The sequence below is a fragment of the Triturus cristatus genome, chromosome 3_1 (assembly GCF_964204655.1).
Source record: "Triturus cristatus chromosome 3_1, aTriCri1.1, whole genome shotgun sequence".
In the NCBI taxonomy this organism is placed as follows: Eukaryota; Metazoa; Chordata; class Amphibia; order Caudata; family Salamandridae; genus Triturus; species Triturus cristatus.
This window is the reverse complement of record NC_140583.1, coordinates 1,154,706,626-1,154,721,383: the sequence shown is the minus strand read 5'-3', so window position 1 is coordinate 1,154,721,383 and position 14,758 is coordinate 1,154,706,626. Positions and strand designations below refer to the sequence as shown.

The following is a 14,758-nucleotide window of genomic DNA, read 5'->3' as shown; positions in this document are numbered from 1 at the left end:
TTCTCTGCTTACAATCTCATTGCTGTACAGGAGCTTTCTTGGACGTGATTGTGAGATGTGAAATCTCCAGAGTATTACTTCTTATGCTGTTACAGGTAAGGCGCTAAACATTTTCTCCAGCATTGGATCTTGTACATTTCTTGCACTTTGATAACTCATCATTGTCAGGCTGGAAAAAACCCTAGTTTAAAACCGAAATTAGCAATGTTAAAAAAAATAGTGTTACTGTATTCATATCATGGAATAAAACACTGCACCCAAAGGTGAGTGCTCCAGCACTTCTAAGTCTCCCTAGAGGCCATGATAGCTTAGATTTTCAACTGCACATCAAGTGTGAGGGAGTCCCTGAACAGTGCTCTGGCCTCTCTGATACATTTACTTCAGAAACTCAGTATTTCTTCTTTTTGATTCCTCTGGACGACCTCCCAGGCCCTGCTTTAGCCTCTGCGTCAAAGTGTGTTGATTATGGATATTTTTCTTGTGGACCAGGTGACATTTCTGCCAAGATGTCACCCTCTCAGAGACAAACAAATCACATTTTAAGACCTGTTAATCCTGGGGAATTAACTGCCTTTCTACAAAACGTAATGCATCAAAATATGACATTTGCAAATCTTTCGCACCCAAAGTACTGTTCATTTCTCCACGTCACTGCTCGGCAAATACCTAAGCAGTGCCCTGCTCCAACATCCTGCAGTTCCATGACAGAGAAGGACTCTCTTTGGGAACGCCTTCAACTTCGCTCCCATTTCAGTCTTCTCGAAGCGAAGGCTAGCTTCCCTCGTCTCGTCCTCCTCAGCTCACGTCAATACTGGGCTTTGAGGCAGTCCGGCCATCACACTCCATTACGGCTTGTTGGTCTGCACCTTATCATCACAAGTGGTGCTAGGCGTGCTGCTGCCGCAAGTGATAAGGCACAGACTGACAAGCCGTAGCCGTAATGGAGTGTGAAAGCATATATATATATATATATATATATATATATATATATATATATATATATATATATATATATATATATTTGAAGAAAGACTCGGCAGCGTCCCCCACCAGAGCATCCACGGCACCAAGGAAATCCACAGCACGGCAAGATCAGTTAATGTTGTTTATTTCATCTTTTCACCAAGTGCACAACAACAGGGACGGTCGACGCGTTTCGGCGAATGCCTTCAACTGGACCATAGAGTCCCGTCATCTAGACAGTCTTTTTAAAGTGACAAAGTGCAGTAAAAACAGAAAATTCACCTTATGTGTTTCAGTAAGCTAGAATGTTAACCCACACTCAACTATTACTTATATGGCATGCGTTAGGCGCCATTTTGCATTTCAGTTTCATTTTTTTGTTTTTTTATATAAATTATTTCCTGTTTATAATTTTGATCTTTTTACAGACAAACAAACAGGATTGGCAGATTTGTTTAGTAAAGTACTCATCAGATTTGGAAAACATTTATATGAGAAACATAGAACATTGTATATGCAGGGATTATCAAGATCATACTCGTATTTATATACACATTCTAAAAAGATCCTAAAGAATACAGGGAATAACTGGATTTGAGCTCTGACTGATTTTAAGAAACAACCTTGAAACACAGAAAAATGCCGCTAATAGTTAAAGACCATGGTCTCAAGTATTCCACTCCCGAGCTTAAAGGTTCTAAAAGCTTGTAATAAAATGAGAAAGTGACTTATGCAATGTGCAAATTGTATCAATAAGATGCAGCAACCTCATAAGGCATTTTAATAAAGTGCAAGTGTGATGTGCAAATTTGCAATAGATATATATATATATATACGCGTGTGTGTGTATTTTTTATTTAAACAGAATTTTTTTTTTTTACGGTGGCGATATAGCCAAGCTCAGATTTGACATGCACAAAACCATAGAAATTCAGCAGTTATAATTACCTGAGCTAAGTATAACTTACACCCCCGCAATGCACTCCTTTTGACCACACATATTACATCACTCATGACGTAGTCCGTTACATCATTCATGACATCACATCAAAATCCTTGCTTATTCAGTAGTCTATAAGATTCCATGTAACTCAGTGATGGCCCACGTATATTGATTCAGTGTAATATCAATGCACCCTAGAAGGAATATTGACTTTAACATATGATCTTTACTATAAATAAGTCAGGCCTACTGCCTTTTGTCAGAATTTTTCATAATAAACAGTGGTGCTGTTCTATGCCGCAATTTACATCTTTTTTCTTGATCTCTCATCCTGATTGAAGTTGCCAGCAAGAGGTGTTAAATGTTTCACACTGCACTATTACACTGTACTCACGTTTCTGTACCTGCCTACCTAGCTCTAAGTTCTCAGATGTGTTGTACCAATCAGCTGAATGACATTTTTCCTCTGTTAGAGGGGAACACCTCTTGGGCGGAGGTCTAGTGTTTACGTGCTGCCAGGAAATTGCCTACTTAGCGTGTAGTGTTGCATGTCTGCACAGTGGGTGCGCCGAATGAGGGCCAAAGGCAAACTCACCCGTGCACCGTCTGCACAGAGCGTCAGCCATGCCGTGGGTTTTATGCCACAATCTTCACTCCACCTCAGCTGAAGATGCCTAACATGCACAAGGTATTCAAAGGAGTCCCTACTTAATTTGAGGGTTGGGTTTTATTGGCAAACTGGGACTGACTACCCCTCACATATTGGCTATGTAGGAGCAAACCACAGATGAACACATGACAATGTAGTGAGCCATTGTATTTTAGTTCTAAGTCTGATTTACATTTCTCTTCAGAAATCTCTTCTTTAGTGTGATCTAGAGCATCTGTGAAGGTTATATTTTACGTTGTGCCATGATTAACACACGCTCTATGGTGAAACATGCTTATGAAATAAACAACCTTTTAACCACATAAATGTTATGCATTTTTTTATTACTAATAATGATTTGAATTCAGACCAGTTGGGGCACAGATTGTTGCAAGGTGCAGGAGAGCATGGTCACCTAGCTAGCTCGGTGCAGCAAGGAGAGGCAGCGATCCCGGCCCCCTGTTTCGGATCCTAGTTTCATGGTCGCCATCTCCAGAGAGCAGCAACCACCGGGAGGATGGGAGACGGGGGGCAGGAGCCGCCGAAGCCCGACCGAAAGAAGGCTGACAAAAAAACAGAGAGAAGCTGAGACGCAAGCTGCAGTTTAGGCACACCAGCGATGTTGCAGAGGGCGAGTGCAGCCCCTTCTCACTCGGCACAGCTGTGACCCAGTCCTCACGTGCCACAACCAATGTCCTGCTGAGACCCCAGTGAGTTCTAATGGTTCTGCGGCAGATGCTGTTGGTAGCAGGGGGTGTTAGCTGAGGCAGATAAGGGCTACTAGGGCAGTGAGCCCATTGTGCACTGGTCTCCGGGCCTACCCGCCATATCTGCCACATCCACCGCAACGTCCGTATTCAAAAGGAGCAGTACCTTTGCGAGATAGCCAGCAGCAAGGGACATCCTGTAGGAGAGCCTTGCAATGGGGCAATTGCGCAGGGAACTGGCTGAGGCGGGCAAGCCAGGACTTGGTGCAGCCTGCAGCCCTGCGCCACCCTCGGCCACCTGCAAACTATCTACCTTAGCCGTACAGTGGCACTTGGCGAAAGAGCGTGCTCATTACTTCGCGCCCTGTAAGGGAGGGGTAAGGCGGTGCTAGCTGACCAGGAAGAGCATGCAATCCGTAAATGGAGAGTGCAATTGGATTGACAGTTAACTGGCAGTGACCTCAACAAAAAAGTGCCAGCCACAGTGAGATAAAGTTCAACGATCACATAGCAGGATCCACAGCAGAGCCTCCCCACAGCCATAGGATAACAGCCATCCCCGAGCTGACTGGTGCTTTCCATTAATTCAACCTTGAATCTTCAAACTGCACACACCTCGAATAAATTAACGGCAAGGTGGTGGTTGGTGCGGTAAGTGCAGCCATCTAGGGTACAGCTCGATCTTGCAGAAGCTGCCCCTCCAGGTAGCGGTGCGGTTTGTGAATTTGACGTCTGCCTCCCCTCCACATTCCAATAAAGCAGACAGCATAAGGAAAAATTCTAAAATGAAGTTTGGCAAGGTCAGACAACAGGTCGTTCAAAAGACATCAAACCGGACAAAGTTTACAAAGAAGCCCAAGAAAGTTTTGGAGTATTCGACAAAACCAAGGCATGGCCAAGGCAGCCCACTGATACTGACAATTCAATCTCTATTTGGGAAAATGAACCCCAGTGGAAAATTCACGTTTTTAAGGACCCAACAGCAGTCATTTATTCAACAACTGACAAAATAATGGGTCTGCCAAATCCACTTACGCCTCAAAAGCCTGCCACAACATCAGCCCTTGTCCTACGACCCAATACAAACCCAAGTCATGCTGAAAAAACCTGCTTGAGCACAGAACGAGACCCCCAGTGGTAATAGCTTTGCAATCAGCCCCAAACTCACGCACCAAATTATTCACATTCAACACCAAGATTGGGCCCAAACACTGAATCATTGCACTGCAATGCATCAGAATATTACTACTGCTTTAAAAACACTACCGAAGAGATGAAAAACTCCTGGCTCCACTACATTTCATTAACAAGCAATGTGGATTTCATGCCAGCATTAGAGTCAAAACCATCAATCTGGCTGACAACCCTGAGGGGCATCTGCAGTCAGTTATTGAGCTATCAAGTGAATCTGATCAATCATCCCATGAGGGCCCAAACAATGGTCAGTAGCCCCTGGGAAGAGATGCTTACCCTTCAACACAGGCTCAGTCACATGACATTGGACACAATATTATTAACATCTCAGCAACATTAGCAACAATGAACAAAAGTTCCATGTATACACCGAAAATAATGAGAAACAAAACACTTTAGATTTAAACCAGGAGAACATTTTGAATTTGCACACATCACTACTAAACATCTTGCAAGCATCCATAACAGCGCTCAACATTCAGTCAGATAAGTTAGACATTCAGATTTACCTAATGAACATAATAGCCTCTCACATTACTGGTATAAACGCAAAACTTGAAAAACTGACAGGCTTAATAACAAGGGTACAAAAAGCCAATCCAGCAGTACATCCAGAATATGCGTGCGGCCCGGTCATATACAAATGAAGCACCCTTCCAGACATCTTAATAGTATTTTAAATGAAAGGAAAAACACCACCTTGGAAACTATGGCTAGTCGGCCAGCACCTGTATATAGTGACAATCTACAAATACTGACGAAGGGGCATCCACAGATGCTGGTGTCGAGCAATTCAATCAGTAAGTTAGGAGGTGTGCCTATTACAGAGCAGTTGCTGCAACTTATCGACCAGCCACCCAAACAAAATGAACTTATGACCCCCACTCACACCAAGAGACAGAAGAAACGAGTCAGGGAAGCTAGAAAGAATCACCAGTGTATACGGAAGGACCCCCACGCAGAAATAAATTATACCCTATTTTTGAAGCCAATCGTGAGCTACAAGACGCAGCAACTTGAGTACTCCGGCAAACCTAGCAACTGAGAAGGAAACCTTGGAATTTCAAGAACATCCGTCACGTGATTCACTTGGTACCTCACTACCATATTAGGAAATGGTGAATAACTCGCAGAAGGCATCAGGAAACGTACAGACTTAAATGGGCCCTGTTCAAAGCTCACTAAATGGAAAAAAGGAAACATACTCCTAGTGACTATCCCAGGGTTCGGAGTTAGACAGGATCACACCCAATCAAAGCGGGAAAAACAACAACCCAATCCAATTATGATAAGCGGCAGTGCTTACTTGGCAACAAATAATGATAGCATCAATTGCAAAGGACGCATCCAAGGACGGACACCTGATGGACAAACAACCCCCTTAATAAGCACTAACCAGAATGGGAACTCACATAAAGTGGCCGGGCAGAGCAGCTCCCAAATTAACAATTTCTATAGCGACCTAATAGTAATTAATGTTAAAAGCAAAAGGAAGATTGGGCAGCCCAAAAACCAAGAAAGCAGAAGGCGACACAGAGAAGCACCTTTATTTAACACGCACTGAGCAAATGGAGAGGCCAAATAAGCAAATCATACTAACACCCCAATATGTTTTGCAAGGCCAGCAGGATCTCTTCAACTGAGTAAATATAATCAGAGTTTGCTGGAATACCTGCACTGAAACATTGTAATTCTACTGATCTGCTATCAATGAAGTTTCTTCCCAATTAGGACAAGAAACAACTGGAACAAACCCTCACGACCTGGAGAACTGAGGAGATTGCAGTCTTAATCATGAGCTCTAGCCAACAGTTTGAAGCCTGGGATATAACACTCTCAAACCCGCTGAGGCATTACTACCCTGTACCTCGGCTAATGCCGCCCAAGAGCCTCAGTACTGAACCCCCCCCACGTTTTCGGTTCTGCGAAGTGCCCATGGTAAAACGGGACTGCCTGTTCATACAAAAAGCAATAGATTGATGGAACAGAGTGAGGACCAATGGCATTGGATAGCTTAAACCCTAAATGCCCCTAGAAAGCGAGTGACTCACTAAACAAAGGATTGCCAAGCCTCTTGACGCCTCGCTAAACCTTCTCTCTTGGAGCCTCGCTAAACCTTCTCTCTTGGAGCCTCGCGAAACCCTCTCTCTTGGAGCCTCGCTAAACCTTCTCTCTTTGAACATTGCAGGGGCAAAGCAGGAGTTACAGGACAATGACCCTCCTATTGAACTGCGAAAAATATGATTTCATTGCGCTACAAGAGACCTGGCTAAATGAACCCATGCAAGTGGCAGACTAAACACTCCACCATGTCCAACCCACAAGATCGAAAGGGGGACTTGCAGTATATGTATCTACTGCACTAAACCTCACTTCAAAACAGCTTCCTTCTTCAATCGGCAGCCTACAAATAATCAAGTTTAGCATGCGTTAAAAATCCAATAACAGCGATAATATTGTTAAATGTCTACGCGCATCCAAACACTCATGAAAAAATTGCTCTATTCAATGATTTAATTCCCACAATTACTAAAATAAGGTTTGAGAAGCCAGCCTGGGAAATAGTGACAGGCAATTTCAACTCCATCCTAATCTCTACCCCAGACGAAGATGACCGTCTAGCAGCAGAAAATGCAATCTGGTCTTTGCACCCACAAATTGGGCCTGATCTCAACTGGCAAAAATTAGTCACAGCCCCAGAACATCTAGGCCTGAGAGCAGTACACGGTAGATCCCCAGATGATAGGCCTCCGAGATATACGTACCTTTATGTGAACTCACCGTCTACAATAGACTATACAAAACTCACCTTACCTCTACTAGCGCATATAAGGAAATTTGTTCTCAAATATGCCACAAGAAATGACTATTCTTACCAGAACCTGGAGCTGTGGAAAAATCCACCAAGACATACAAGTGCTCCCTCTGAAGTAGGCTTGATAAAATCAACTAACTTGAAACGCTTAAGATGGATGTCTAGCACACTTCCTGATCTAGTCAGTCTAGCTAAAGAGATATTCAAGTCTAATAATACTACTAACTACAGTCATATGGAGACCTGGACTGTTTTCTCAACAAAACTACTAGCATATGCCCCCACAGTAAAATTCACCAGGAGGCAATTAGATGAATGGTCCGATGGTCTCACAACCAATTCCTGTGTCTTAAGAAAGGGCCTAAGAAGGGTAGTTAGGAGCATAAGGAGCACCAATACTTCAAAACATTCCTGGGAAAAAATACAAAATCTTAGGAAGAAATATAAAAAACCAAATTTGGGAGGCCCGAAAAACGCAAATGAATGAATTCTGGAAAAAGCTTCTTTTTAATGCTATGCAAACAAACACTGCAGGTATTTGGGAAATAATGAATGGTATCGCAAGAGCCCCATGAATAATAAACAACTCAAGGGCATCTGTTCATTTAACTAAGACATTCACCAAAGATACATCTCCAGAGATTCTAGTGAGGGGCAACAGTTATAACACAGTGGATAACAACATAAAAAAAACATTTCAACCCTCAAAATAACAGATACAAGCAACTCCTGCGTCACCCAGGACTGTTTTCCTGGGCAGGCTAACCTGTATTACTCACCAGAGCTGGTTGCAAAAGTAATTAAGGCATGGCGAAAGAATGGGGCTCCAGGGCCAAATGGCATTCCACAGGAAACTTTTAAATCTGATGCAAAATACTTGACAAACCCTCTGGTGGCACTATACACAAGGTGGCAATAATGGATACAATTCCCATTAGCTGGGGAGGGGTTGACCTGGCTAACTACTGGCTACTAGCTCTTATAGACTCTGAGGCTAGATGTTATGCATTGCTAATCCTGGACGAGCTGGTTGAGTGGCCAAACAACAACAATCTAATCCCAGAAAACCAGACGGGGTTCCGAAAAGGGTTCGGAAAAAACACCCACATCCTAGCAATCACACTAATAGCAGACACGTGTAAGCGTTTGCAGAGACAATTACATCTATGCTTCATAGACTTTAAAGCGGCCTTTGACCGAGTTGACCGGGGCCTGTCATGGAGAAAATTAAGTGTGTTGGGCCTTCCGTACAGAATACTCGAGCCTCATGCAGCTATATACGCATACTTGGATCCAAGTTAAACTAGCTGACGGAGCAAGACTATCATGGAGAATAATCACTGAAGTAGGCCTCAAGCAAATGTTCAATGTGTTCATGGCGGATTTCTCCCCAAGACTTAATCAGGTAAATTCCCAACCTCCGCGATTGGGCACAGCATGTGTGACACATCTTTCCTACGCAGATGACATAGTCTTACTCAGCCAAACAAAAGTGGGCCTTCAAAGAGCACTTTGTGAGCTAGCAGATTATGTTATGATTAACAACCTTGAAATCAACAACACAAAAGGTAAAACTATAACAATTAGGAAACAACCAGGCCCACAACTTGCAATCAAGCTTGACAACGATATCTTAGAGGAGGTCAGCAGTTACAAGTATTTAGATCTGTATATAGAAACAGATTGAACTTTCAAAGGCACAAACAATATATGGTAAAGAAAGTAAATGGCTTGATCTATGAGTTCACTAGCAAAAAAACTGGATGTTCCTTGTTTTAAACCGCTATTGGTGGTCATAGCAACTAAACTGCTGCCAACACTGGCATATGCAATTGTGGTCTTTCATGGTAAAGATGCATCACTGTTGGACAGACTACAAACCAATGCATATAAGAGTATTTAGCCTTCCACAGAATGCTTATCCAGCACAAGTTCGTCTGGAATTTGGTCTTACCCAACACAATACTGTACAATAAAAACATGGTACACACTTCAGTCAAACCGAGCCATTCTACTAAATAACGCCATATGGCGGGCGCAGGAAGCAGACCCTCATTCCATCTACAGCGAATATATGCGATCATCCCTGAAAGTAACAGATACAACAGAAATTTGCAATCAGAACCTCCCTTTCCCACGTATTTGGCCGGATGATAAAGTTGCCAAAATGCACTCACTCACAGATGATAAATGCAGACTATCGAGTTGCGTGCACACCTGGATGGTCCTTCAAACATGTTCCATACTGAAACTGGAGACAAATTTAAGTACAGCATTCTCAGTAGATCTAAAGAGGAAGCTAAAGGCAACTAGTTTTGGCACTCTGCCTTCCTTGGCTTGTAAGTACAATGGCCCAAAGACATGCAGACTATGTGGTCCAGTAAAACAGATTTTATCCATCCGATTTGTATATGCCCCTTTTTTAGGTTGCGCTGTCGTGACCTGTTTTATCTGTACTGTGTGCTTCAAGTTTGCTCCTTGCTTACTGTTTGTTTGTGTACTTTAAAAATCCTTGCTTTCAAGTGGTCAGTCCTGCCTCTTTGGTCCTCCTTTTGTCTTTGTTTCCTCCCACTGGAGCAGGGACTAAATACTGCATCATTACGTTTTGGTTGCTTATCTGTTCTATGGGGTCTTTTTTTTTCTTAGGTTCCTGCTGGTGTTTGGGAAGCTTCCCTTTTCATTTGCTGAGCATTCTCGCTCTCAGTTTAGCTTGCTCCAACAAGGTTTCGGTAAACAGGGCTTTAAATCATTGCTTCAAGTATGCGGCCTCTAAATGACAAAGTCCCAGAGTCCATTCTATTTAACCCCTGAACAACAGCGTGTCGTCACACAGCTGTCATTCAGCCAACAAGTGGCGTATTTAGTTTAGAAGACGGGCCGGACTGGGAACACAAACTGGCCCTGGAAATTGAGTTGGGCTGGCCGTGGGGGTTGGGGCTGGTTATGTGTGGAAAACACTGCACCTGTTATTGTTACAGTGGGCCAATACTGCATCTATGCTGCAAAACGTCCCCCCTGTAACAAAAACGGCCCCCACCCTGGCTGCCAAACCGAGGAAATGCCTGGTGTCGGCTATGGGCAGTCTGACCCTATTTGTTAGAGGCGCAGGATTCGCTGATATAAACATTCAGGGCAGAGGTGTGGCTTTTGTCTGTCTTAGACATTCGAGGCAGGGCGAGAGAAGGGTAGGAGAGGGCCAGTTGCTCTATAGGGAGCAGGCTGTCAGCGTGCGCCTGCTCCACAAGAGTGCATTTATTTTCCATGGTGCAGCTGGCTTGCCTGCCCTCTGTTACAAAGAGCAACAAGTGAGCCTGTCCTGCTGTCAACCATGTTCACGTGGGAGCACAAGCAGGCTTCCTTGGGCCACAACCCCTGCCTGTTTTTCTGGAACTTGTAGATCTTACAGCTCCCAAGCACTACATACGCTGAGAAAGACCTGTAACGCGAACTGCTCACACTCTCTTAATGTGGCAAATAAAGTCTCCCACTGCCCTCACTGTGAATTGTCCTTCCAGCCATGCTCCAAAGCTGAGATGCGCGTTGCGTTCCCATCTCCGTTGAGGTTGTTCTTCCTAAATTGTAGATCGTTTCCTAAACACTCCACTGAACTTGACATTCTGCTGGAAGATTTAAAACCCGATGCTCTCTTTCTAATAGAGACTTGGCTTTACCCAGAGGAGGACTTTGTCCTTATTCAAACCCTCCCTTCTGGGTATCTTTCACTCAGGGCTGATCGCAAGACGGGTAGAGGTGGGGGTATAGCCATTGTTTTTAAGAACATTTTCAACTGCCGCATCACAACAGACCCTCTACAGGACTGCGAAAGCCTGGCCTTTTCAATTGATTTTTCTCCGACTAACACCTTTTCTGATCTCCTGATATACCGCCCCCCAGGCCCACTCGGGCTATTTTCCACTGCCCTGCCTACCACTATCGCCTCCTTAGCCTGTACACCTTCTAATTTTACGGTGCTTGGAGATGTTAATCTCCACATAGATAATCCCCCCGACCATTCAGCTAATGAACTCATATCTAATCTCTCCGCACTTCAGCTCACTCAGAGAGTCTCTAAACATACACATATCAAAGGTCATCTACTCGACCCTGTCTTCAGTAATTTACACAACCTTACTGTAGGCACCCCTACCCCACTTCCTTGGTCAGACCACTTTTTAATTCCAATTAATCTGGAAAATCCATGGACCCACTTTCTCCCCTAATAAAATATCTACTCCGGAACGGACCTGGGCTAAGCTCCCCACTGAGCCCTGGATTTCTGTTCTTGAGGTCACTAAACCAGCCAGTAACCCAAACCCCATTGTGGCCAATGAAAAGTTCAACAAATGGATCCAAAGCTCCCTCGATGTAGTCCTCCCAAAAAAAAACAACCACAAACAAGCCAGGCCTAAGACTGCTCCCTGGTTCTCTCCCAGGCTGAGAGAACTTAAACAATCGTGTAGAAGACTGATACGCTCTTGGAGACAAAATTATTCTGATTCCAGGAATCTTAAATACAGAGAGGCTATTAGATCATATAAAGCTGAAATTAAATCTGCCCAAGCCGCTTTATGAGGAGAAAATCATCTTAGCAGCAAACTCTCCCAAATAAATTTTTCGAATCGCCAAGTCCCTCTCCAATTTACCTCAGCAGCAGCCAACATCAGAGGGGGCACTTACTAGGTGCAATAACCTGGCGGAGTTTTCCCAACAGAAAATTCACAGCATTTACATGTCCCTTCGGCCTTCCAGAATCAACAATCTATGTCACCGACTTTGGGGCCACTTGCCGGAACCCAAATTACACTAGGGCAATTCCCCCCTCTGGATCTTGCCTCATTGGCCTTGGTCAAAGCAAAAGTAAAGTCGGGCTCCCCTATTGATTCTGCTCCTCCTTTCCCCCTGATTCTAGCTGCCGACACCATTCGTCTGGTAATCCTTGATCTGGTCAACTCCTCCATCTCTTCCGGAACTGTTCCCCCACGCATGGAAGTGTGCTCTGGTAAAGGCCCTCTTAAAGAAACCTAATCTTGACCAGTCCAACCTAGCCAACTTTCGCCCCATTTCGCTCCTCCCTTGGATGAGTAAGATTCTGGAAAAGCTTATAAATTCTACCCTAGTAGATTTTCTAGAATCCAACGAGCTCCTTCATCATTCCCAAACTGGCTTTCGTCCTCAACAATGGACTGAAACTGCTCTTCTGGCAGTAACCGAGGAGGCGAGGCGGATACTGGATCAGGGAGGCAAGGCAGCGATCATCTTACTTGACCTCAGTGCCGCTTTCGACACTGTTAACCATCGCACCCTGATCCACCGGCTAAAAAGTGTAGGAGTTACCGGGACGGCCATAACTTGGCTACAATCCTTTCTCAGCGATCAGTTCTTTCAGGTCTTTGAGGGTGATGTTGTCTCCAACCGGCTGTCTCTCGGCTGTGGGGTTCCTCAGGGCTCCTCCCTGAGTCCCACGCTGTTTAACATCTATATGAGAACCTTGTCTGAGATTGTCCATCCATTTGGCATTAAAATCACCACATATGCAGATGACACGCAGCCCATGCCCATGCCTAGAGGAAGTTGCCAAGTGGATGGAACACTCGTGCCTTAAACTGAATGGGTATAAGACCGAGCTCATGCTCCTGGGCAACTCACCCTCATTCGACCCGGTTTCGCTCTGGCCGAACTGTCTCGGTCCCGCACCAGATCCGAAGACTCAGATCAAGAGCCTTGGTGTGTGGCTTGATCGCTCGCTCAGTTTTAATCACCAGACCGTCAAAATCTCAGCCACTTGCTACGGCCTCCTGAGGATGCTCCGTAAGATCCTCCCCCTTCTCCCTTTTCAGGCAGGAAGGATCATGGTTCAGGCCCTCATTCTCTCTCGCCTGGACTATGGGAATTCCCTCTACCTGGTTAAGGTAAGGATCCAGTTTAAGGCCATGTGCCTGACTCATAGGGCCTTCTGGAAGAAGGGCCCAGTCTCAATCCAATCCATGATCACTCCCTATCAACCTCCCAGAGATCTCCGCTCTATGTCTTCCTTCCTAGTCACCTCACACAGAATAAGCAAGGCTATAGATGGGGCGGGCGTTCCTTCTCCCATAACGCTGCTAACTCATGGAACTCCCTCCCACTCCATCTGCTGAAGGAACAAAACCTGCTCTTCTTTCAAAAGCTTCTAAAAACCGTTCTTTTCATGAATGCATCTAACCCGCTCCTCTCCTGTTATTTTGCGTTAGTCCACAGCGCTGGGAGGCCTGAGGGTAGCTATTGCGCTATATAAATTTTATTTTCATTTCATTTCACTACGTCGGGGTATCTAGCTGTCTGCAGGGCCGAACTGGCTGTAGCGAGCACCGGTCATTTCCCTGGTGGGCCGGAGCAGTGGAGGCCGGTTTTGTGCCTGCTTGGGCCGCTTTTCTTACTGGGGGCCGGTCCTGCAGCAGTGCTGCAATATCAGCCCCCTGTAAAAAAAAAAAAAGCAGGAGCGGTGATTTTTGCTAGCACCCCAATACCTGTGCATTTCCTGGGTGGGCCGGAGCGGTGGGGGCTGGTTCTGTGCCTGCTGGGGCCGCTTTTCTTACTGGGGGCTGTCTTTGCAGCAGTGCTGTAATATCGGCCCCCCTGTAAGAAAAGCTGGAGCAGTGGTTTTTACTAGCACCCCCCATCACTGGAGCTTTACCAGTATGATGCCTGCATTACCGCTGGTATTCTGACATTAGCGCTTTGTGTTTTGTTTGTACTAATTGGTAGCCCTTCATAACACTGGTGTGGTACTCGGTCAGGCAATAGGCTATCCAGCTTGCTGCGCATTGATGGGGTATGTTTAGGATGTGACCATACATGCCCCAATATGGTGTTGTGCATGAGGGCCAAAGTTGTGCTACAATCATGCCACTGCAGGCTTGATGCTGTGCTTATGTGGCTAGGACCTGCCTAGATGTTGGAACCAACTACCTTGGTATGATTGCTATTCGATGGTGGTGGCTAGGTAAATGCAGGTGCACACTTCTCTATTATAGTCAACTGTTGTCCTCATTAATTTAAAAGTTAATGCACCAAATGGAGAGGGTGGGCACCAGTTCACTCATCCAATTGTAGAAACCTCAACTTCATATACGTCCCTGGAGTGCTCCCTCAAGTCACACAAATACCTGGTCCAAATTATGTTGTTGTACAAGTCCTCTTTATCAGTATTTTGTTTTTCTAGCCAATATCTGTTTCATCATTGGCGTCCTCCAGGCTAGAAGGTACACAGTACCTAACAAACTCATATTCCATTTCTTTACAAACAAAATTTCACGCCATCACCATAATGTGGTCACTGGCAAATGTGAGGTGTTTAGGCCAAGTGGGGCACAAAATTTGTTTACAGATTTATGATCCCTCCTCAAGTTGAGGGTACGCATTCATATGTATTCCATCATGCAATATTCTATTGTCGATCTATAAATCTATATTAGCCCACATGCATTTGCTAAGTACCTTCCCAAGAT

The 14,758-nt window shown here is 44.8% G+C and overlaps 1 protein-coding gene across 2 annotated transcripts in view; it reads left to right on the top strand.

Moving 5' to 3' along the window:
- Positions 1–14,758, top strand: part of LOC146861664 (40-kDa huntingtin-associated protein-like) — a 521,777-nt gene that overhangs the window by 339,096 nt on the left and 167,923 nt on the right. For both annotated transcript variants that reach the window (XM_085646014.1, XM_085646015.1), the window contains exon 8: positions 31–95. In XM_085646014.1, coding sequence (XP_085502140.1) covers positions 31–95 — 65 coding nt within the window. The remainder of the gene's footprint in view (positions 1–30; positions 96–14,758) is intronic.